Source organism: Carcharodon carcharias, chromosome 20 (genome assembly GCF_017639515.1).
Source record: "Carcharodon carcharias isolate sCarCar2 chromosome 20, sCarCar2.pri, whole genome shotgun sequence".
Lineage (NCBI taxonomy): Eukaryota > Metazoa > Chordata > Chondrichthyes > Lamniformes > Lamnidae > Carcharodon > Carcharodon carcharias.
The window spans coordinates 75772638-75799027 of NC_054486.1; the positions used below are offsets into that span (position 1 = coordinate 75772638).

At 42.8% G+C, this 26390-nt stretch overlaps 1 protein-coding gene across 1 annotated transcript in view; it reads right to left on the reverse strand.

The window, feature by feature from the left end:
* Positions 1–2260: 2260 nt before the first annotated feature.
* Positions 2261–26390, reverse strand: part of degs2 (delta(4)-desaturase, sphingolipid 2) — a 74627-nt gene continuing 50497 nt past the window's right edge. Inside the window, exon 3 of the mRNA XM_041215303.1 lies at positions 2261–6335. Within this exon, the coding sequence (XP_041071237.1) occupies positions 6192–6335 (144 nt within the window). The 3' untranslated portion in view covers positions 2261–6191. The remainder of the gene's footprint in view (positions 6336–26390) is intronic.

Genomic DNA, 26390 nt, shown 5'->3' on the forward strand with positions numbered 1-26390 from the left:
AAAAAACACAGGAACACAGCAAGCACTAAACTATGTCATTTCATAAGAAACATTGCAAAGCTGTCAACCTTTAACTATATTAACAAAAAAAATTAACAGAATAGTTTATAGTGGTAATGCTTACATGGATCTGAAAATATGTATTTAGTCAACAGAAATTTTTGGAAAAACCCTCTCCAAGAAGGAATTTCCTCATAATCTGCTTCAGTGAGAAAAGCAGAATGCCCCATTCACAACCTTACTGCTCCAAGACTGGCCAACAGGGCACATCTGATTTCCCTAGCACAAAATGCTCCACTTAATGACCTGGCTGAGAGTCGCAAAACTCAACCTAACTACGTGAAGGAATAGCCTCAACCTTGCGCACATCTGTCTGGACAAAGCCATTGGATAAAAAGAATATTTTCATTCTCTGAATAAACAGACAAATAACCAATGGTACATGTTGATTTCAAACAGGCTAGATTAGGATCTTCCAGCTTAATCCCTGAAAAATACTCACCTAGTTATTACATTTACCTTCACAATATTTTTCCCTGTTTTTATATATATTATATATATATTTATTGGCAACCAGTGATTACCACACCTAAGCCAAAACTCTTTGTTGCTTTGCTAATTGACTAAAAATAAAATTCTGAGTTTAGTTTTAGGCTTTATAGTAAAAAAGCAACAAGATTATATAAATTATTCTTTCACTTAGATGGAGATTTTTGTTATAAAGAAAAGAAAAAAGAAAAAAACAGCACAGGAACAGGCCCTTCGTCCCTCTAAGCCTGCGCCGATTATATTGCCCGTCAATTAAAACATTTTGCACTTCTGGGGTCCGTATCCCTCTATTCCCATCCTATTCATGTATTTGTCAAGCTGCCTCTTAACACCACTATCGTACCTGCTTCCACCATCTCCTCTGGCAGCGAATTCCAGACACTCACTACCCTCTGTGTAAAAAACTTGCCCCGCACATCTCCTCTATAGTTCTCTCCTCTCACCTTAAATCTATGTCCCCTGGTAATTGACTCTTCCACCCTGGGAAAAAGCTTCTGACTATCTACTCTGTCTATGCCACTCATAATTTTGTAAACTTCTATCAAGTATCGCCCCTCAATCTCCGTCACTCTAGTGAGAACAATCCGAGTTTCTCCAACCTCTCCTCATAGCTAATAACCTCCAGACCAGGCAGCATCCTAGTAAACCTCCTCTGCACCCTCTCCAACGCCTCCATATCCTTCCGGTAATGTGGCGACCAGAATTGCACACAATATTCCAATTGTATAAATGGATCAGTGGGAGAGATTGGAAGAAGATAATCTGATTGAGACGTTGAGGTAGTGTGGGGACTATTTAAATCAAAGCTCAGCTAGTCCATTGTGAACTGAAATCTCAGATGAGATTATTTTGGATGTAGGCATTCTTATATATCCAATATTTCCTCTAATATTGGTGCTGGTGCTATTTTTAAATTACTGAATTTTAAAAATACCTATTATTGATGTGTGAAATGTTTCTAATGTGCTAAATTTATGTACTCATTCTAGCTGACAGACTTTGCAACGGAGCATATTTTTCTATCCTCACATGAAGTATTCCCAGTTCCAGATGCAGAGTGAAGCTATCTTTGTTGTGCTCCAGTAATCCACTTTAACTGCTAACCTCAGGAAAGCGCTTTCTATTGTATCAATTACCAATTTTTGTATTTCCTATACTCAGATTGGGGCCTTTCCTGACAGAGATTGCCAGATCATCATCAAATTGTGGTAATTTATAGACAATTTTGGGCTAGGAGCGGGATTGAAACTGTCTTGATGCACTCGACTGAGAAAGAGGCTCTTTTACTCCACCAATTTGGACAATACTTGAAACAAAACTCATTGCTTCCTCACTGCACCTCTTGGCCCCTTTAAAATCATCTGGACTTAATCTGCTCCACATAAGAAATGGGAGCTGGAGTAGGCAATATGGCCCTTCGCACCTGCTCTGCCGTTCAATAAAATCATGTCTGAATTTGTACCTTAACTCTGCCTTCCTGCCTGATCCCCATTCCCTTAACATCCAAAAGTATATCGATCTCTATACAGAATATACTCAGTGACTGAAGATGTCATGTGGACTCAAAACGTTAACTCTGTTTCTCTCTCCACCGATGCTGCCAAACCTGCTGAGTTTTTCCAGCATTTTTTGTTTTTATTTCAGAGTATCCACATCCCTCTGGGTAGAGAGTTCCAAAGATTCACAGTGCTTTGAATGAAGAAATTTCTGCTCCTCTTAGTTCTAAATGGCTGACCTCTTATTCTGAGGCTGGTGGTCCCATTTTCTGGACACCCCAGCCAGAGTAAACCTCTCCCAACATCTACCCTGTCGAGCCTCTTAAAAGTTTTATATGCTTCAATGAGATCACTTCTCATTCTCCTAAATTTCAGAGAATATGGGCTCATTCTACTCAATCTCTCCTCAGTGGACAATCCTCTCACCCCATAAATTTGTTCCACCCCCTCTAAAGCAAGTATATCCTTCCTTTTTTAAGGAGACCAGAACTGTACACAGTCTTCCAGTTGAGGAGCCTATATAATTGCAGCAAAACTCCTTTACTCATCTGCTCTAACCCCTTTGAAATAAAGGCTAACATGCATTTGTTTTCCTAATTGCTTGTTGTACCTGCATGTCAGCCTACTATAATTCATATACAATGACACCCAAGTCTCTCACCATATAAAAAATACTCTACTACTTTTCCTACCAAAGTAGATATCTTCACATTTCTCCACATTATATTCTATCTACCACATTCTTGCTCAATCAATTAACCTGCTTAAATCCTTTTACAGCCCCTTTGCTTTCTCCTCACACTATACTTCCCACTTAACTTTGTATCGTCAGCAAACATGGACATATTACATTTGGTTCCCTCATCAATGTCAATGATATAGATTGTAAATAGTTGAGATCCAAGCATTGATCCTTATGGTACTCCATTATTTACAACTTGCCAACCCAAAATTCACATTTATTCCAACACCCTTTTTGTCCATTAACCAATCCTCAATCCATGCCAATTTCATGAGTCCTAATTTTGTGTAATCATATCAAATAGTTTTTGAAAATCCAATGCACTACACCCCTTTATCTACTTGGCTACTTACAATTGCAAAAACCCCTAATAGATTTGTCAAACATAATATTGTAATAAATGAATATCTCATAGGAACTTCAACAAACAATATTCAAATGACTTTATATCTGAGGGGCATTATTTTCTATTACATGATTACAGAATTCACACCTAGGGAATTAATTTCCTCAGTGCATGTTTATTGGTGGACTAATTAGTACATTTTATTAATCCCTTCTCCTTGCTATTTTAGAACTAGTTAACGTGTTAGATTTAACTGATTTAATGATTGCATTAAAATATAATTGAGAAAGAATTAATGCAACTAATTATTACTAAATTGCAGTAGGAGAGGGTCTTTATGTTCTAACCTTGGTGCTTCCTCATCCCCATGTGTTCAGGATAGTTTAGGTCACAGATTTCATGGCTGCCATTGATGTCTCCCATATCACCTGACAGGAGGCATTCCCAACAGGACATGTTTTCTTCTTTTGAGAGAAGTGCTGCATATTATATGTCTGCACAGCTGTTTACCTGAATACTGGCAAGAACCTAATTAAGGCATCAGTCAAGCCTGGGATTTAAACCCAAGACCAACCTGGTATGGCTATACAACCTCAACAGTCTTCTGACAGGCTGCAGGCAGGCCTAATAGTAAAATAAAATATTAACAAGACAACTTGAAAAATCCTAGCTGATTCCTTTTGCTTGGCCCTGGAGCAGTAATTTGCGAATAATCCTTCTAGCGTTGATGCCTTGCAATCAATCTCATTACTTATGAAACAGATTTTTCCAGTTTTCCTTCACCCTCCTCAGTGCAGTAACAACTAAAAGATTATGTATGAAATAAAATTATAAATCACATGTAATTTAGACCTTAGATTTGACATAGTTGGAGCATAAGGGACACCATACTCATGAATTATATTTTTTGCACATTATTTAAGGCAATAGGCATTATTCACAGAGTCTATGAATTAGACATGAAAGTAAGGTAGTTAAAGAAAATAAATATTTACATTAATATAGTGCTTTTCACAACCTCAGGACATTCCAAAGTGCTTTAAAGCCAATGAAGTACTTCTGAAGTGCAATCACTGTTGTAATGCATTCAGTAATGGAAAGAAGCAAAGTGTACCCAAAACAAGTTGGTGTTTGAAGCACTGTCAATTAGATTACATCTGTCAATGCTTCAGCTGCTAATTGAATTGTCTCAACAGTGAATGAAATGTAACTTAATACTAAATACACAAATGAGTCGGTTTAATTATTTTGATCTGCTAACTTCATATTTATGTGTATGCAGGTATATTCAAATGCTTATACTAAGCAAATGTCATTATATAATCTGCACCCATACTTTATTAGTTGGTGAAATAAACCAGTTGCTTCATTGAAAATTGATTTGATCAAACCAGTTTGTACAAATACAGGATGGTACACTGACAGAGTTATCAGGGTAGTTCTTATTGGTTATGAGGGCAAAAAGGCATGAGGCTTTAGCTGATTCTGATTGTGTACTTTGTGATAAGTCTTTATGCATTGATGTTTCAGTTATCTATCGGGTTTCTCTTTTCTGTTTGGTTATATGGGGCCTGTGAAGAACAGCTGCATCACAACCTTCACACAAGCTGAACAGAAAATCTGGGTTGGAGCAGTGACAAAAGCATCTGTTTTGTATGGGAGTGGACACGGGATAAATGAGATTCAGTTAGTAGGTACTGATGTGTGTAACAATTGAAAGCTAATGACCTAGTCACAGCACACAGAGCAGTTGTAACATTGGGATCCTCATTAATGGGGCAGATTTTATTTAATACAAAAACAACATATGGCAGGAGGAGCATGGCAAATTAATCAGACCATCTTTGGCAGAGATAGTCACTATAAGTACACTGTGCCTAACAGGGTCAGTAACCATTATGTTATAGCCATATTTTTCCAATACAATACACATGCAAGCCATTTTGACTACAGTCAGATGATTTTCCAGCAGGATGCACAGAGCCGTAGATATGGGAAATTGCTGAATTCTGACTGCAAACCCTAGCAGTTAACTCTTACAGCACTGTGTAGGGTTTTACTGTTCTGGATGTCGCTGGGTTCCTCCCACTGGATTGTATGCATTTTGTTAAATGATAAATTGATCTGAGCATATTATATGTTTGTTCAGACTTAGAGTTTTCAAGTGAGGGGATAAAAAAAGCCTTTAAATGTCACAGCAATAAAATATCTCTTGACAATTGGTCAGTTTTATTTCAACAACGTTAGCATATGTTTATGGCTTTGCATGAACTGAAAACTTAAGAAACTGGTTTACCAAAAACACTTGCCATTTTCCTGGACCTGCGCACAATCTAATGGTGTGTTCGTATGATAGCTGCATTGTTGTTACTGAATAGTTTTGCTTCAAACGAATGCTACAGTGTAAATGCTGCCTCACTGAAGCTGGGGCCTGACTTTCACCATAGTGAGACCCCCAAGAGGAGGGAGTCTCACTCTTATTCATTTCAGAGTCCGTTCCTCTTGATTCTCAATTTATACATGAGCATCAGTGTGAAGTCGTAAATTCAGCCCAATATAAAAATGGACTATTCTGTTAAAAATCTAAATATGTTCCTAGTTAACTAAAACATCAACGATAGAATCAGAATTAATTTAGAACAATGTTTAAAAAATGATGCAATTAATTCTATTGATCTTATTTAATGTGGACTCATTTTTCTCAGCATTGAGGGTACAGATTAGTTGTCTTGCATATATAAACAGAAAGTGCAGGGAATGCAGAAGGTCTGTCAGTTCTGATAAACATTTTGAATCATATTGATAAAAGCAAAAAACTGCGGATGCTGGAAATCCAAAACAAAAACAAAAATACCGGGAAAAACTCAAAACGTTAACTGTGCTCCTCTCTGCAGATGCTGCCAGACCTGCTGAGTTTTTCCAGGTATTTTTGTTTTTGTTTTGAATCACATTGTTGATTTTCCTTTTCTCTTTACAGATATTGATGAACCTTGTGTGTTTTTTCCAGAATTTTCAGTTTTATTTCTGATTTCTAGGAACCACAGGATTTCTCTTTCTCTCAGTCATCTTTCACCAGCTTGCACTCCCTCTTAATCCTGGAGTAAGGACCAATGCTGTCATCAAAAACAAAGTCCCAGAGTACCCGCACCCAGGAAGAGTGCTGGGGCAGGTTGTCATAGTACTCAGGAGCGATCTGCTTCACCTAAAGGAAAGAAACAGGATCATTGATGAGGTTTGCAAATTTCAGGCTGGAAACTTAGTCAAAGTTACGAGTTGGCGTATGTTGTTGGTGTTTGATTAGTCATTTTAAATAGATAAATAATCTAAATTACTTATTGATTCATGTCACAATTTGGATGGAAAATTCTCTCTCTGTAACAAATTTCTAAAACTGTCTTAACAAAGGGCTTATGACTTTGTCAGACATAGTGAAGAAAATAAATCTTCCCCCTTAGCGGTTCGTAATCAATGGCCATTCAATACCGAACACCTTCTGCTAATTTTCAACATAAGTGCTTGGTCTTTGAACACAAGCAGCTGACTGAAAAAAATTGAGCATCAAAATTTGAAAAATGCAGAAATTAGATGTTTCTTTTGCAAATTTTTTTAAAAATTCTTTCATGGATGTGGGCTTTACTGGCAAAGCCAGCATTTGTTGCCCAACCCTAATTGCCCTTAGAAGGTGGTGATGGGCTGCCTTCGTGAACCACTGTGGGGACTCTCACAGTGCTGTTAGGAAGGGAGTTCCAGGATTTTGATCCAGTGACAGTGAAGGGACAGCCATGCAGTTCCAAGTCAAGATGGAGTGCGGCTTGGAGGGAACTTGCAAGTAGTGGTGTTCCCATGTGGTTGCTGTCTTTGTCCTTCTAGGTGGTAAAGGTCAAATGTCTGGAAGGTGCTGTTGAAGGAACCTTGATGAGTTGCTGCAGTGCATCTTGTAGATGGTACACACTGCTGCCACTGTTTGTCAGTGGTGGAGGGATGAGAGAATGTTTAAATTGGTGGATGATGTGCTAATCAAGCGGTCTGCTTTGTTCTGGATAGTGTCAAGTTTCTTGAGTGTTGTTGGAGACACACTAGTCCAGGCAAGTGGAAAGTATTTCATCAAACTCCTGACTTGTGCCTTGTAGATAATGGACAGGCTTTGGGGAGTCAGGAGGTGAGTTACTTGCCTCAGAGTCCCCAGTTTCTGACCTGCTCCTGTAGCCACAGTATTGATATGGCTAGTCCAGTTCAGTTTCTGGTCAATGGTAACCCCCAAGGTATTGATAGTGGAGCATTCAGCTATGGTAATGCCATTGAATAATGGTTAGATTCTCCCTTGCTGGAGATGGTCATTGCCTGGCAATTGTGTGGCATGAATGTTACTTGCCACTTAGCCCAAACCTGAATTTTGTCTAGGTCTTGCTTCATATGGACAAGGACCTTTAGTATCTAAAGAGTCACGAATGGTGCTGAACATTGTGCAATCAGCAGCAAACATCCCCACTTCTGACCTTATGATAGAAGGAAGGTCATTGATGAAGCAGCTGAGGATGTTTGGGCTTAGGATATTCTGCTGAAAGGGCTCCTGCAGCGATTTCCTGAGATGATTGACCTCCAACAGCCACAACCATCTTTTTTGTGTTAAGTATGACTCCAACCAACAGAGACTTCAATTTTGCCTGCGTTCCTAGATGCCACACTCAGTCAAGAGCTGCCTTAATATCAAGGGCAATCACTCTTGCCTCGCCTCTTGAGTTCCACTCTTTTGTCCATGTTTCGACCAAGGCTGTAGCAAGGTCAGGAGCTCAGTGGCCCTAGTGGAATCCAAACTGAGCATCAGTGAGCAGGTTATTGCAGTGTAAGTGCTGCTTTACAGCAATGTTGACGACACCTTCCATCACTTTGTTGATGATCGAGAAGAGGCTGATGGGGGTGGTAACTACCGGCTTTTTGTGGACAGGACATACATGGGCAATTTTCCACATTGTCAAGTAGTTGCCAGTGTTGTAGCTGTACTGGAACAGCTTGGCCAGGGTCACAGACAGTTCTGGAGCACAAGTCTTCAGTACTATTGCCAGGATGTTGTCAGGGCCCGTTGCCTTTGCAGTATCCATTGCCTTCAACCATTTCTTAATATCATGGAGAGTGAATTGAATTGGCTGGAGACTGGCATCTGTGATGCTGGGGACCTCCGGAGGAGGCTGAGGTGGATCATCCACTCGGCACTTCTGGCTGAAGATGGCCACGAATACTTCAGACTTGTCTTTTGCTCTGATGTGCTGGGCTCCCCAATCATTGAGGATGGGGATTGTAGAGTTTCCTTTTCCTGTTGCTTGTTTAATTGCTTACCATTTACCACATAAGGCAGCAGGACTGCAGAGTTTTGGTCTGATCAGTTGGTTGTGGGATTGCTTAGCTCTGCCCAGCACCCGCTGATTCTGCTGTTTGGCACGCAACATAGTCATTGTGTCATTGATCAATTGGTAAAATCAATGACTAGGGCCGGGATTTTCCGGCCCTGGCGCTGGCGGGACCCACTGTGGACGAGGCAATGCCGCAGCCATAAGCCCATTGACTTGTGGCAGGACTGGAAGATCGCAGCTGCGGGTGGGTGTGGAAAATCCCACCATAGTTGACTGGTAGTAAAGCAATGAGGAACATGTCGCTAAAGTGAATTTTCTAATCCTGCAGTTCCTGATTCCACCTTTTACTCACTATTTTTCACTCTATAAATTGTTCTTCAGTCACACATCTTGCCTAACCAAGTTGGAGCTTCATTTCACAGGAGCGGTGATTAAAAAGGAGATATGAAGAAAACAACAAGCAGGGCATTCTCGAGTTATGCTGTGAGAGGTTGACTATAGTTTGGGGAGACATCAAAGGCAACCCAGAACTGTTAACAAGGAAACACAAACCCTCCTTTTACCACCTAATATCAAGTAATAAGAAGCAATCTTCTAAAGCTAAAATATTACCTGTGATTTCATGTATAACTGAGCAGAAAAACAGGTGGATGCTACTTTAATTGTATACGGGCTGCACTTTATTAAAACAATGGCCAGAACTTTCCTGTCAGCGATTTGGGGGCGGGGCCCACTCACCGACGGGAAAATGACGCAGGATGACATCGGGAGGAACACCTGGCATCATCCCGGTCCCTTTAAATTTTCAGGAAGGCGGACGGACCGTGAAATTGAGGCCATGGACAAGATTCTTAAAGTAATTAAAGGCCCTGCCCGTCCAACCTTAAGGCTGGCGAGCAGGCCAGGAGCCCCAGCCGTCTTCTGATAATACATGAAACCTCATCCATTGACGGGATGAGGTTTCATGTTCCTTTTTAAAAACTTTAATAAATGTAATGTTATATTTATAACATGTCCCATCTCGTGTGACATTGTCACATGAGGGGGACATGTTAATAATATTTTTATTTTTCTATTTTTTAAGTTTTTTAGACCGTCACTAATCTCCCTAGACAGCACTTTGCTTCAGGGAGCAGTGCGCTCTTTTGTGCGCATGCATGAAAGAGCACACTTTGACAGCTGGGGATTCCCGCCACCCCCTGCACAGGAAGGGCATAGCGCTTCCTGTCGGGCAGGCTGCTGGGCGGGCCTTAATCGGCCCACCCACTCAAAATGGCACCAGGCCCCGTTTCAGTGGCAGGGTGGGCTGTCCACCTGCCACTGAGCTGGTGGGGCCCGCCCGCCAACCGAGGGCAAAATTTTGACCAACCAGTGTGATTTGGGATTGTGGTCTAAATGAAGATTAATCATTTCTTCAGGAGGAAGGATTCGTGTTTGAGTTGCAGCCTATATGAAGGGGTCATTACTAGGCTAGAGTAGTCTACATTATTGTCCATGTATGGTCCTGTCCACAAAAGGCCAGCAGTTACACCCCATCAACATCTTCTCGATCATCAGCAAAGTTATGGAAGGTGTCGTCAACATTGCTGTAAAGCAGCACTTACACAGCAATAACCTGCTCACTGATGCTCAGTTTGGATTCCAATAGGACCACTGAGCTCCTGACCTTGCTACAGCCTTGGTCGAAACATGGACAAAAGAGTGGAACTCAAGAGGAGAAGCAAGAGTGACATCAAGGCAGCACTTGACCGAGAGTAGGCAATCTGGAATAATACATTAGCTGTAGCTGAAGGATCATGAACTCAGTGAAAGACGCTCTTTGGTCTACCCAAAGCTTGTTGGTCTTCCAGTGCAAAGAGTTGTCCCCGACCAAGTGTTGCAGACTGGCACATTCCAAGGTCCAGACTACGTACTGAGGGACACACTAAAACTTGGGGCATCCACCACAAAGGCGCAATGAGGAAAGGTCGCTGTCTAAGGTCTTTCAGTAATAGTGCACTGGGGGGCTCCGAATTGTATGGATCCCTCGGGCTACATGACTCAGAAGGAATGTATGCAATGAAAACTAAATGTATCATAATTGTATTGAAGCACCTCAGAATGCAACATAATCTATGTAGATAACTTGAACACCTTTGCCCTGTCTGACTGTCTGTAATGACCATGTTGATGTCTGTAATGTTCATTGATTATATTGAAACACCTTGTGATCTATGTATAAAAGTGAATATGATTGCACTTTTTGCATTGGCTATTTAGAAATGTATTGTAATGTTCTTTCAGATATTTTATGAATAAAGTATATTTTTCAAAAAAAAAATTAGCACCAATGACTAGCCTCATAATTGCAATATTACCAAGGAGAGCATGAACTTTCTGTAAAAAAAAGCAGCAGCGAAATATAAATTAATTCAACGCGCTTTCAGCTAATACAAATTAGCTGCCTGGTAACTCTGTTTCTTTTTTTTAGTGAAAGGGAGAAATGTACTGAGGTGTGGAATTTATTTTTCTATTTGACTCCAAATATTGACACCAGATATTCAAGTAGCAGAGGTACAAGACGGGCCAGACACAGATGAGAAAAACATTGAAGAATAGTGCGCAAACAAGAAGTGATGTTTAAGCAAAGTGTTCATTTTCTTTTTTGCAGCTTTCTTCCTCATTAAACCAGTGAATGTGTCCAATTCCCATGTACTCAACAGATAAAAGCTGTTGTACAGTTTTTACATATCTTAAATGGGTGACTATCTACCATAATACATTCTGCAAATAAAAACTATTTTTGAACACAGTAGGAAGCTGGGCATCATCTGATCAAATCCACATTGTATGAAAGTGTTATAACTTCATCTGAACTGCTGGTGACACATGGCATGTCTCTCCCTCTCCAAACAAAGCAGGCACCACTACAAATCACTTTGTTTTGACCTAGGCTCCAGCAGGTAACTAATATTCTCCCGATCCTAGAGGATTTAACATTCAGCAAGACCTGAGGGATGGGTAGGTCAGGTTATTGATTATTGGAAAATATATTTATCCAAAGTATGCGAGAACCTCCTACCACAGTGAGGGGTATATTCCATATTCCCCATACATCGTTAAAGCATTGCCAAGAAGTACAATTTGAGGAGGAAAAGCCCTTGAGATGAGTTCTAACACCAGCCAACAGGGGAAGACAGCTTTGCAAAATATAGGCCTGGATCTTTCAAGGCCATGTGCTGGTAAATGGGATTAGGTAGGTAGGTCAGGTGTTTCTCACACGCAGACTCGATGGGCTGAAAGGCCTCTTCTGCACTGTGATTCTGTGTGATCTTCCCGAGGAGCGGCAATCATCGTCGGATTGCTGCTCTGCTCAAACTTTGCTCTGCCTCGGCTCTGCTCCACATTCCTTGCCAGGTCTTCTGAGCCCGGCTTCACCAGTAATGAGGGGCAGAATCTTGCCCTTGTCAGAGGACTCAGCTGGGACGGGCGGGGGTGGTCAGGAAGCCTCAGGGAAAAGAAGAGTTTAAAAAAAAATAAAGAAATTAAAAATGTTATAAAACATGTCCCCGCTCATGTGACTCTGTCACATGAGCAGGGACATGTTATTAATTAAGTTTCAAAATTTTTATTTGCTTTAGGAAACTTCATCCCACCCCTGGATGAGGTTTCCGATAAAATGCAAAGGCCGCTTGACCTTTTCACCTGCCCGCCAAGCGCTGCCAACTCCAGCAAGTGCCCGCCAACTGAAATATCGCACGGCTGCGCGTTGACGTTGGAACGCTCGCCAGACATCAACGTGCATAATTTTACACTCAAGCAGGTCAGGCACGTGCCTGCCCACTGAATTAAACATTTTGCCCATAGATTCAGAGGGAAGACAGAGCACACCCACTTTTTACCGCACTAGCTGTTGTATGATAAGTTTAAATGTCCATTCTTTGAATGTTAGTGAATGGGTGAATACAAGAAAACAAAAAATACGAGCAAGAGTAGACCATATGGCCCATCAAGGTTGCTCTGCCATTCAATATGATCATGGCTGATCTTGGGCTTCAACTCTACTTTCCTGCCCACATCCCATATCCTTTGATTCTCTGAGAGACCAAAAATCTTGCATTCAACAATGGAGCATCCACAACCTTTGGAATAAAGGATTCCAAAGATCCATAACCCTTTGAATGAAGTAATTTCTTCTCATTTCAGTTCTAAATGATCAGCCCCTTACCCTGAGTCTGTGCCCCCATAGATTTCCTGACCAGTGGAAAAAATCTTTTAGCATCTACCCTATCAAGCCCCTACAGAATTTTGTAGATTTCAATGAGATGGCCTCTCATTCTTCTAAACTCTAGAGAATATAAGCCCAATTTACTCAGCCTCTCTTCATAGGACAACCCCCTCAACTCAGGGACCAATCTAGTAAACCTTCAGGGTACCGCCTCCAATACCAGTATACCATTTCTTAAATGTGGAGACCAAAACTGCACATGTAATTGCAGATGTGGTCTCACCAAAACCCTGTACAATTGCAGCAAGACTTCTTTATTCTTGTACTCCAATCCCCTTGCAATAAAGGCCAACATGCCATTTGCCTTCCTAATTGCTTGCTGCACCTGCATCCTAACATTCTGCATTCCTTGTACAAGCACATCCAAGTCTCTTTGAACATCAACACTTACACGTTTCACACTTTTCAAAAAATATTCTGCTTTTCCATTCTTATGACCAAAGTGAATAACTTTACAATTCCCTACATTGTATTCCATCTGCCATCTTGTTGCCCACTCAGTTTACCTGTCTATATTTCTTCACAGTCTCTCTGTGTCCTCCCCACAGTGCACAATTCCACCTAAACTGAATGGATAAAGGGTAGTGAATGGGTGAGTGGGTGAATGAGTGAATGCGGAGGGTGGAAGAGTGGGTAGGTGGGTAAGGCAAGTGGGTAGGTTGGGTGAGGTATGTGAGTATGTGGGTAGAGTGGGAAGTGGATAGGGTGGCATGTGGGTGAGTTGTTAGGTGAGTAGGGTGGCAGGTGGGTGAGGCAGCAGGTGGGTGAGGCAGCAGGTGGGTAAATTGATAGGTAGATAGGGTGGCATGTGGGGAGATGGTAGGTGGGTAGGGTGAGAGGTGGGTGAGGTGGTAGGTGGGTAGAGTGGCAGGTGGTTGGGAGGGGAAGTGGGTGAGATGGTAAATGGGTAGGTTGGCAGGTGGGTAGGGCGGTAGGTGGATAGAGTGGAAGGTGGGTGAGGCCACAGATGTTTGAGGTGATAGGTGGATAGGGTGCCAGTCGGGTGAGGTGGCAGATGAGTGAGATAGTACATGGGTGAGGTAGTAGGTGCATGAGGTGGCAGGTGGGTGAGTTGACGGATGGGTAGGGTGGCAGATGGGTGAAGTGGCAGGTGGGTGAGATGGTAGGTGGATAGGGTGGAGGGTGGGTGAGGCCACAGGTGGTTGAAATGGTAGGTGGGTGAGGTAACATGGATAGAGTGGCAAGTGGGTGAATGGGTAGGGGGGGTGAGAGAGGGGGGCTGGTTTGGGAGGGGTAGACAGGTCAGGGGTAAGTTAGGTTGGGTGGGGGTGGTAGGGCAGTGGGGGCTTGTCGGGTCTGGTCGGGAGTTTAGGGATAGCGTGGCTGGGAGGGTTAGTTGGGTTCATTGGCTCAGTGGGGGGGTTGTCGGGGGTGGCTAGTCAGGGCTCTAGCGCGGGGTCAGGAGGGTAATCTGGGGGGGTGGTAGTTGGGGTGTCAAGGGGGTTAGTCAGAGTGGTTAGTGTAAGTGATTGGAGGGGGGGGGTCAGTTCTGTAGTTACCCATGAGTTATACAGGGTTTTAATCTTACAATTCCTGCGTAACTATCCAGATCAGTACAACAGGACTGTTCAAAGTTGCTAACTCTAACTCGGAGTCAAAGCCATTTGTGGAGGGTCTCAGTGAGGAGGGGAATTGCCCATTGGAAGTTGAAACTTCCCAAAAAGTTTCCATGGAGGTTACCACAGCAGGACTTCTGCAGGGTCTCAACACACATCTTGGGTCATACATTGGTCTCTGATGATCCAAAGACCAGGAGATCTGGGCCATAATAGCTGGTGTAATCATCAGCTCCAATGAATAATGTTTGGAAAATATGAAGGTTTTTCAGGTATTAGCCATGGCTTGGCTGTTAACACTCTCATCTGTTCTTGAAGGTTGTGGGTTCAAGCCCCGATTTAGAGACTTGAGCTCAAAATCTAGGCTGACACTCCAGTGCAATACTGAGGGAGTATGGTGCTGTCAGAGGTGCCAGGCAGAATTTTTGGGTCCCATCAAGGTCAAGAACAGAAGCTGATGGGGTCAGCCAATGTGTCAGTTTCCCAACACTGTTCCTGGCACTGGCTATTTTAAGGGAAGCATGTTATTGGCCTGGCAAGGCTGCCCACTCCTACGAGTCAGCAGCCAATTAGGTTCATTAAGAGCCTTGTTAAGGACGCTAACAGGAGGCCGACTAGGACAGTGAAAATTCAGACCGCCATCTTTCAAATTAGACAATAAACCAAGACTCCGTCTTCCCTCTGAGCTGAATGTATAAGATCTCATGCCACCATTTCAAAGAAAAGTAGGCAAGTTCATAAAAATACTCACCCTAGCCTGTGATCTTCTGTTGTTTAACGTTAATCAATGACAAAATATAGATTGGGGCTTAGCAATGTTATGACCCAGTGTTCACTAGGAGCTCAGTAGTGGAAATTTACTCTTGATTTCCATTCAATCCAAAATAATGGGCTGAAATTGTCCTCCCTTCTACATTTTAACGTGAAATGAGTTGGGACAGCCCTAATCTGGTTCTAGACGGGCATTTGAACAAGACAAAATGTCTGTAAACTGGAAGGTTGGTTGAAGGTTGGCTTGATGGAGAGGAAAGAAGTTAGCCATGATGATTTTCTACCATCCTAGTTTTATGAACATTTATTGAAACCTTCTAATCTAAAATACTTAGGACTGGATTTTCCTTCTGTGGGTGGGAAACAGAGGTCGGGACTGTTTCCAGATCCTGAATTCGCCAGGTGGATTTCCCGAGGCAGTCAGTTAACGGGAATGCTTGTCATCCAATTAAGGATGTTGGACAGGCTCAAAACTGGAGGGCCAATCAAAGGCCATAATTCCAGCTTGAGAGAAGCAGATGTCTGCAATAGAAGGTAAGATAGACATGTTTCAACATGGAGGTGCTGTCCCTCCAACATTTTAAAATTTCTAATTATTCAGCAGCCAGGCCATCATTGTGTGTGTGTGTGTGTGTGTGTGTGTGTGTGTGTGTGTGTGTGTGTGTGTGTGTGTGTGTGTATGTGTGTGTGTCTGTATGTATGTGTGGGTTTGTATGTGTGTGTGTCTGTGTGGAGTGGTGGGGGGAGGTGGTAGGTGGGAATCCCTCTACATGGCGGCCTGCAGCTAATCCTGCACCCAGGCAGGGAGGGCCACTAGGCCTGCCTGGAGTGCTGGTCTTCTGGTCTGCCACTGGGTGTCTGCCTTTAGGCATCTAAGTTGATTCCCATTGCCTGCAGGAACCTGGAGGCTGATTGGAAAATACAGTTGACCTTCTTTAATTGGCCTCAATTAAGCTCTTAACGAGCCTGATCAGTACTTACCCCATGCAGGCAGGTGGCACTGCAGCCCTCAATCTCACCTTCACAGGAAGGACATAATTACAGGAAGGACATAATTGTCCTGGAGAGAGTACAGAGGAGATTTACAAGAATGCTGCCAGGGCTTGAAAATTGCAGCTATGAAGAGAGATTGGATAGGCTGGGGTTGTTTTCCTTAGAACAGAGGAGGCTGAGGGGTAACCTAATTGAGGTGTACAAGATTGAGGGGCCTAGATAGGATGGACAGGAAAGATTTGTTTCCTCTAGCTGAAGGGTCAATTACCAAGAGCATAGATTTAAGGTGATTCGTAGAAGGATTAGAGGGGACATGAGGAAACTTTTTTTAACCCAGAGGGTGATGGGCATCTGGAATTTGCTGCCTAAATTGGTGGTTGAGGCTGAAACTCTCAACTCATTTAAAAGGTACTTGGATCTGCATCTGAAGCCCTGTAACCTGCAAGGCTGCTGGAAAGTGGGATTAAAATGAGCAGCTAGTTTCTTTTTCATCTTTTCCTGGCTGGCTCAGATATGATGGGCTGAATGGCCTCTTTTTGCGCTATGGTTCACAAAAATGGTCCCAAAGTGGGATGGAGCTGAGGAACTGGCACTCTGACCCTGGCCCTGGTGGGACCAAAGGTACAACTCTAACCTTCTGCCAGCATCTATATAACAAAGTTAATTGGCTATTATTAATTCTACAGTGCTTGAAATTGGTCATAGGCATTTAGCCAGCTATTGCATTTATTCAGAAATCTGGGATGAAGGGGTTTCACCCTTTCACTTTTAAAAACTAATTTTTAAAATCTAATTTTTAAAAAGCACGGGCTAAGCAAAACTTCTTTTGAAACTGAATGATCCACGTAAGGGAAGAAGTCTACCTTATGCAGCCACGTACAACTGAATGGTGTTGGGGGCAATGGATTCATTGATGGAGTTAGGGAAAACTGAACTAACCCAAGCTGCGGGGCCTCCATCTGTAAGGAGCAGGTATAGCTGGTCATGTGTCAGCAGGAGTACAGGTGACTCAGTGGTAGGTTTTGCATGCTGAATACATATTCCCATCCTATTGGAAAGGAGACAGACTCCTATGGCATGTGAAGAATCTGAATCCAAGAACGAGTGTTTGAGTTCGTGTCACTGAATACTGATCATTTGTCCTCTACTGACCTAAACTTTGGCTGTGCCTGACTAGATATAGGCCAAGTAAATAATGGGAGTGAGAAACACATTTTTCAGCTTTTCTTGTTATTCTTAGTTAGTTGTGCTATGTACTCCAGTCAAAACCCGAATACCTGAAACTAGGTAAGGTCATTTTAGACATTTTTCACAATAATTAAAAACATCAAAGTGTCAATTAACATTTTATATTGATATTTTTATATTGATTGAAACGTATAAGATCCTGAGGGGACTTGACAGGGCGAATGTGGAAAGGATATTTCCTCTTATGGGAGATTCTAGAACTCAGGGTCACTGTTTCAAAATAAGGGGTCACCCATTCAGGACAGAGTGAAGACATTTTTTTTCTCTCAGGGGGTTATGGAATTTGGGAATTCTCTTCTACAAAAGGTAGTTGAGGCAGAGTCCTTTAATATCTTTAAGGCAAAGGTAGATAGATTCTTGATAAGCAATGGGGTGAAAGGTTATCTGAGGTAGGCAGGAATATGAGGCTAAAATCAGATCAGCCATGAGCTTATTGAATGGCAGAGCAGGCTCGAGGGGCCAAGCGGCCTACTCCTGCTCCTAATTCGTACATTCGTATAGAGATTTACAGCACAGAAACAGGCCATTTGGCCCAACAGATCTATGCCAGTGTTTATGCTTCACGCGTCTCCCCAATTTGTATAATGATACACATTCCAGAAAATGTTGGAATACCAGTTAAAACCTCACATTGACCATAATCAAGAATCAGTAAAAACATTCTACAGCAAGATGTCTAAACTACAACCCATGTCCCATTTTCAGTTCTCAAATCTCTGGCAATCCAGCACATTAAATCCAGGCAATTGGGTCCTATTTCTACTTCTGTAACTTATTTGCCGGTTGCCCAGTTGGAATTTTGTAGGTTATAAAGGGTTGTTAGTGCTGTTGCCTCATTGAATAAAGCCTGAATCTGTTAGAACCATACCTTGAGATATCTGCAGGCTAATAGGAACATAGAATTAAACTGTCTATCTGTTTCTTAAATCCATGCACTTTTTAATTTGAGTAAAAAAGTTGAATTTGAAAAGTGACACTTGTCATGTTTGTTGCATGAGATAGAAACATAATCCCTAGGTACTGCCTGTGTGAGGTCTGAGACTGTCATGTGCTTTCACAGAAGACACACTGCATCATGAGTGCTAAACCCCATGAGACATGGATGTGACTTTGCACCCTGGATATGAAGCTGCTATGCATAAACTGGTAGTCTGGGTTAGGTTCTTCCATTGCAGAATCTGTCGTGTTCAGGAGAAGCATTCCTGAATTTTGGCATCCTGGGCTTTCCTGGAATCTAGTCAATATGCGGTTGCAGAAGGCCAAGTTCTGGGTATCCTTGAAGTCATCCCCATCCTCTGGTAAAGCAACACACTCTTCCCCATTGACCTCCTCCAGTTCCACTCCCCTCTGGGTGACCATATTGTGCTGAGTGAGCAGACCACAATAAAGTCGGAAACTCTTGAAGGGCCGTAATGCAGGGCGACCCCCGATCAGTTAAGACACTGGAGCCACATCTTTAGAAGGCGATGGCCTGCTCCAAGGTGGTCCTTGTGCTGAGATGGCAGCAGATATATCTCTCCTGTTCCTCAGTTGTGGGATTTTACACCGGTGTCAGCAGCCATTTCTTTACCAGGTACCTCTTGCCCACCAGGAGCCATCCACTAAGGCTGTGTAGTAGAATGAACAGCAGGGATACCTGTGACTGCCTCAGGATGAATGACTCATAACAGCTGTCAAGAAAGCTTGTGCTCACTTCAAGCAAGTGCTTTCGATGATCGCATACAAGCTAAATGTTTATTGAGGGGAAACCCTTTATGGTGATGAATATGCCAGGCTTGGACGATGAGGCTTTGATGGCAACTTTTTGTGCAGTTGATCACGTTCTGCATCTGAGGAAATCTTTAAGGCAAACCCCCCTCCCAGCCCTCCGTGCTTGACTGGCCACAGCTGTACTAAGGCAACAAAGTCAGATGCCTTTATAACAAGTGTATCTGTCACCTGAAATAAACAGCTGTGGGCTGTCGATTGCGAGATCTCACATTAGTCAGCTAGTTAACCCCTGAAAAAAGCCTAAAGCTAGAAAGCTCAAGGTCACTGTTAGCTTGACAGCTACTGGTATAGAGTGTCATCATGAGCCTTGTGGCCCAAGGACATCCTCCAGGAGGCCACACAACTCCGCCACTATCTGCCTCATTGGGCAAAGCTGTCAACAGCACTGCAACTCCGACATGTGCGGGAATGTGGTCCTCTGGTGGTACACATGATTCTGCAGTTATCACCTTCTGGCCCCTTCTGCCTCTCGACGAGTACCTCTCCATCCAGGGACACCATGTGACTGCCTTTGCTGCTGGGGCTGCTTATCCTCCACATTGCTTCAGTCCATTTCTGAGTAGGCCGCCTCCGCTATCAGACATGGTGTCAGGCACTAAGACCTCAGCGGCCAAACTTACCTAGCATCTTTATGAAAGAGGTGTCCTCCAGAACCTTCCCTCTCGAGTAAGTTGTGAGGAGGACAGGCTGAGAGGACCCCATGATCGATGTGGTCAGGAGGGTGTGGGTGGAGTGCGGGAGACAAAATCCTGGAGTTAGGGAGGTCTAAACTTCCCTTGTGAGGCCCAAAGGAGCATCCCTACTCCTCCAGGATCCATGAGGGAAGTGGAAAAATAAAATAAAAAGATATGTCTTTTTGGGCCTCTTCTGGCCCAACCTCCTCTTGATGAAAGCCACAATGCCTTCCATGCACAGAGCTCTGGTTAAAATAGCAGTTGGGCCCCGAAGATGCCAACGATAATGTTAATGACAATGAGCTGCATATCTAACAGAGAACCCTGTTAGTTTCCAGCAGGTGTCCTTTCACCCAACACTGCTCAGGAGAGTGGGCTAAAATTGGAACCGGTGGGTGAGACCTCAGCATGGTGCACACGACTGACACTGTACATCGGTGGTGGAGGGAGTGGATGCTGAAGGTGGTGAATGGGATGCCAAGCAAGTGGGGCTGCTTTGGCCTGGAAGCTCGGCACCATCCATCACCTCAAACACCCACTCTCAACACCACTGACGTACAGTGCCAGAAGTGTGTACCATCTACAAGTTGCACTGCAGCAACTCAACAAGGCTTCCTAGACAGCATCTTCCAACCAGAACCACAGAATCGTTAAGGGGTAGAGGGGGGCCATTCGGCCCATCTTGTCTGCACTGGCTGTCTGAGCATTTTGACTTAGTGCCAATCTCTTGCCTTTTCCCCGTAACCCTGCACATTGTTTCTATTTAAGCAATCATCCAATGCCCTCTTGAATGCCTCAGTTGAACCTGCCTCCACCACACTTCCAGACAGTGCATTCCAAATCCTAACTACCCATGACTTCTACTGCCTAGAAGGACAAGGGCAGCAGACACATGGGAACACCACCACCTGGAAGTTCCCCTCCAAGCCACTCAGCAACCTGACTTGGAAATATATTGCCATTCCATCGTTGTCGCTGGGTCAAAATCCTGGAAATCCCAAACAGTACTGTGGGTGTACCTACACTAAAGGAACTGCAGTGGTTCAATAAGGTGGCTCACCACCACCTTCTCAAGGGCAATAAAAATGCTGGCCTAGCCCACAGTGCCCACATCCCATGAAAAGAATAATAAAAAAATACAGGTAAGTCCCCTGGGCAATTTTAATTACCCGCCTGGCTGGTTTCTGCTGGTACCCAGAAGGTAAAAACAGTTCAGACCATTACTCTTACTTCCCAGTTTTTACTGGTGATCCATTTTAATAAAGTATACAAGACCAGTTCAGACCAGTATTCTTATTTTCCCAGTTTTTATTTATTTTTTCTTCTGGGCTGGCACGTTTACGTTCTTCCCTTTTGAAGGGTCTGCGCCTAAAAAGGTTAAGTTCTGTGTTCTCTCTCTCTGAAGGTGCTGCCAGTTCTGCTCAGTTTTTCTAGCATTTTCTAGTTGTGTTTCAGATTTCCCATATTTCCAGTTTTCATTTTGCATTTTTCTTTGTATGTTCTACTTGATGCAAAATATACCAGTAAACTGAATAAAGAAATATGTGGTTAGCTATTTAAAAATGCAGGGAGTTATTACAGAAATGAGGGCAAGTTTGAAGTTCTGAACCAACCACATTGTACTTAGTCTAGTCAGGCGGTTTATAATTGTGTGTACTTTACACACCATAAAGCTTACATCAGAAACAGCTCCCGCATGCACATTGATTCTGACCCTCAATAACCTGAAGGAATTTAAACTGTATTAGGAACGTGCAAGGTGGAAAGCTGTTTTAAAGAATTGGACTTCAATAAATTTTGGCTGAAACAGTAGCCTGTCCCTGAATAAAGTAGGTTATCATCAACAACGTGTAGAACAATATGGCTCAACTGGAGCAAAAAATAAAAGCAAAAAACTGCGGATGCTGGAAATCCAAAACAAAAACAGGAACAGAAATACCTGGAAACACTCAGCAGGTCTGGCAGCATCGGCGGAGGAGAGCACAGTTGACGTTTCGAGTCCTCATGACCCAAGGGAGGACTCAAAACGTCAACTGTGCTCTCCTCCGCCGATGCTGCCAGACCTGCTGAGTTTTTCCAGGTATTTCTGTTTCTGTTTTTGTTCTCAATTGGAGCATGCTGGTTTCATGTTACACAGCATTGCATTGCAAGGTAAACATGAACTATGTTTTTAAGAATGTATTTCCGAGGCTATTCATTTACATATATTTTTCAAAAAACATGATATGTTTTGATTACACAGTGCTTGAGGAGAAATAAATTTGACTGTTTAAAGTTTTGTTGTGATTTGTGAGTCCCAATTGCATGCTTGTTGTGGGGTGACCGAGCTGGTACTTTAAATAGAGTAGTTCTGCAGACATTTCTTAGGTGGGACACATTCTCTTTATTTACAAGGTACTCAGCAGCTACACTTGTGTGTTTCTACACCAAACTCTATCTGCATACTTCTGCTGCTCACTTGCAGACTTCTGACTTCCAACTAACGACTAACTAACTAGAGTCAGCCCGTGCTACTCTTCTATTGGTTACACAGATCATGTGACCTTCCATTATAACATTCTTCTTAAAAGTATACTAAACATTAGATAAAACCATAGTTACCACTTGCCATTGTTGCTAAGATACCACTCCTTCACCTTTACCTGCAGTTTTCAGCTGCTTCAAACTGGATGGAAGCTCCAAAGGACTTCTATGCTTCAAATATTTGGTTAGAAATGTTCTCTGCTTTTATTGCCTAGTGGTCTCTTATAACAAACATCCCACCATATCTATTTCCTTGCATGCTTAGAAAGCCCTGAGCAGAGTTGAGTGGAAATATTTGGTTAACATATTTGGTAATTGTGCTGCATATAGTGTGATGATCTTTTCTACTATTAACCATTGGGCATGCATAGGGTGAAGAGTGTTTCTTTGATCATCATTTGTTTTCATATTGAAAAAGGCTTCCAAGATTCATCTTCTTTGGCTGAAAAAAGAAATACACTGAACTCCAAAAACTGAGAACTTCACCGTCTAAAGTCACATTTTCTGGGGTTGGAAGGGAAGACTCTCTCAAACTCCTTCCCACAAAAGATAAATCTCATCCTTTCACCTATACAAGCATCCTCAAAAATATCTAATTCCATCACTGATGCAGACTGTGTTTTCATGTTTTTATTATGTGCAGCTCACAGCTTACATTACAAGCCTGTGGTCCTTTAGACTCAGTGTCATTGATTGTTTCCATATGTGATGGGCCTAGGTTTAGGGATGTTTTGGGGCTATAATTACTTCTGAGCTGGTTGTTCAGTTTTTGCTGGCATGAGTGAGAAGTGGAAATGAGTGGTAGAAAATGACGTATCTGTGTATACCAAGCTACATGTTGTGAAGATAAATATGATGCTGGACAACATTATATGTTTTAATTCATTTCAGAGGTATAATCCCACGAGTTTAGTTCAGGGTTTTTTTTTACGATTGCTTGAAAATTTTTGAGTTACTTCCTGGTGCATTATTCAGGTCGCTGAGAACAGAAATGTGAACGTTTTCAATAACACACCAGCTAATGCTGTTGAAACTGGCCAGAGTTAGGTCAACATTGAGAGTGTTTTGTGTTTAATCAATAACCTATGCAAAGTAAAAGCTGCAGCATTTGCTAATGTCTTAATAGAAGGACAGAAAAAGCAATAACAAATGCTGAAGAGGGAATCCGAGGAGATCCTACTCCACTTTCAGTCAGTTTAGTCATGTGCAGATTGTTTTAGGTGCAGCCTGCATTGTGGATCTCCATGTCCAGTGCAAATAGCTTTTTCTTAGTTACATACACATTTATTATCTGCCAGTAGATCCCAGTGACCTAGGTCCTAATTAATAAGGCACCCATTTATTCCATAACCTGGCTCATTAATAACCCAGAAGTGATCCATTATCACAGAAACCTGACTGTAGAATTGTCTCATCTTCAGTTCACAATGAAAGGGTGTGGTTTATAGCTGCAGCACTGTACATGCTGAAGATCAGGTCAGTGGCCGAACAATGAGCTTGGAAATAAGATTTGTTTGTGTTGAAAATGTTACTGTCATCCATTTTACAGACTGATCCTTGTAAGTAATCTACATTTGAATTTTCTGTTGTTAACCAAAAGCAGAGTCAGCTCTCTATTTGTACATCAGCCATATTAGGCAGAGCCATGCCGGTCAAGTTCCAGTTTTTTTTTCACAAAAGGCAACATCACAAAGACAGAAGTGGAAGGAACTCAGCCAACAGTAATGAACATCATGGAATATGAAGGAAGGTCAGATGATGCAAAGGTCAGGGAAGGCAGAAGTGGATCGGATCATGTAATTGACCCCTCAAACACGTTGAAAAAGAGAAGTAGCAGAATACAGAACATTAGGAGTGATTGGTAACAATGACAAAATGCTGATTATTGTGACTTTAAGGCAAAAGTCGGCTCTCAAGAGATAAATAAATTTCTCCTTGTGATGTTGTACAGTTTCTTGAGCAAATGTATGAACAATTAAATGCATAGCTGGGAGTATCATAGGCCACAATTTTGATGTCAGCGTGTGAGGGCAGCATCCCGACATCACCGTGCGTCATTTGGATCTTTCTGGAAGTGGCTGCGCGCCCGCCAAACTGTAAAAGGTCGGTTAAGGCCATTAGGGAAGTAATTAAGATAATTAATAGCTCTGTCGGTCCGACCTTAAGGTTGGCGGGCAGACAAAGAGCCCAAGCGGCTTTCATGTTTTTCAGGAAACCTCATCCATGGGCGTGATAAGGTTTCCTGAAGGTTTAATAAAATCAATAAATGAATTCTGATAAATTGACAAACCGGTCCCAGTTCATGTGACACTGTCACACATGGGGACATGTGTAATAATTTTTATCTTTCTTTATTAAAAAATTTCAGTATGAACTTAATTTTCCTGAGTCAGCTCCGTGCCTCAGGGAGATTTCGCAGGCCCCAACTCTCCCTCCTCCCCCCGCCTGCACAGGTAACGCTGAGTGCTACCAGCTGTGCATCACGCTGGGTGGGCCAATGAAGGTCCGCCCACTTAAAATGGCGGCACGCAGCCAATCGTGGACAGCAATTGGCTCTGCGCCCATCTGCGCCCGGTCCCAACCAGCCCACCCGACATTCAGAAAATTCTCCCCATAGAATATATATCTCAATTGTGGAATGTGTAGAATAAAGAGTTAACAGATGAGATATGCTAATGTATGACGTAGGTGATGATGTCTCACCAGTCAGTCATTTATTAGACTCTCAAGAGAGAGGCACCACTGTGCCTCAGTGATGGAGGGGGTGAATGTTTAAGGTGGTAGATGGGGTGCCAATCAAGTGGGCTGCTTTGTTCTGGATGGTGTCAAGCTTCTTGAGTGTTGTTGGAGCTGCACTCATCCAGGCAAGTGGAGAGTATTCCATTATGCCTTGTAGATGGTGGACAGGCTTTGGGGAGTTGGGTGATGAGTTACTTGCCGCAGAATTCCCAGCCTCTGACCTGCTCTTGTGGTCACTGTATTTATATGGCTGGTCCAGTTCAGTTTCTGTGCAATGATAACCCCCAGCGTGTTGATAGTGGGGGATTTAGTGATGGTAATGCCATTGAATGTCAAGGGGAGCTGGTTAAATTCTCTCTTGTTGATGATGGTCATTGCCTGGCATCTGTGCAGCACAAATGTTACTGGCCACTTATCAGCCCAAGCCTGAATGTTGTCCACATCTTGCTGCATATGGACGGGGACTGCTTCAGTATCTAAAAAGTTGCACATGGTATTGCGCGTGATACAGTGCAATCATCAGCAAACATCCCCACTTCTGATCTTATGATGTAGGGAAGGTCATTGATGAAGCAGCTGAAGGCAATTGGGTCTAGGACACTACACTGAGGAATTCCTGCAGCGATGTCCTGCGACTGAGATGATTGATGTCTAACAACCACAATCAGCTTATTTTGTGCTAGGTATGACTCCAACCAATGGAGAGCTTTCCCCCTGATTCCCATGACTCCAGTTTTGCTTGATGCCACATTCAGTCAAATGCTGCCTTGATGTCAAGGGCAGTCACTTTCACCACACCTCTTGAGTTCAGCTCTTTTGTCAATGTTTGAACAAAGGCTGCAATGACGTTGGGAGCTGAGTGGCCCTGGTGAAGCCCAAACTGGGCATCAGTGAGCAGATTATTGCTGAGCATCTGTCACTTCATAGCACTGTTAACAAACCCTTCCCTCATTTTGCGGATGGTTGAGAGAAGACTTATGGGGCGGTGATTAACCGGGTTGGATTTGTCCTGATTTTTGAGGGCAGAACATACCTAAGTAGTTTTCCACATTGCCAGGTAGATGCCCATGCTGTAGCTGTACTGGAACAGCTTGGATAGTGGCATGGCTAGTTCTGAAGCACAAGTCTTCAGTGCTATTGCTGGAATGTTGTCAGGGCACATAGCCTTTGCAATATCCATGTATTCAACCATTTCTTGATATCATGTGGAGTTAATTGAATTGGCTGAAGATAGGCATCTGTGATATGTGGAATGGTATCACATTTGTATCATGATAACACTGAGCAGTATGTTGTTACAAATTTTATGAAGAAAAATTTCACAATTACACTCATTGAGAAAAAGTG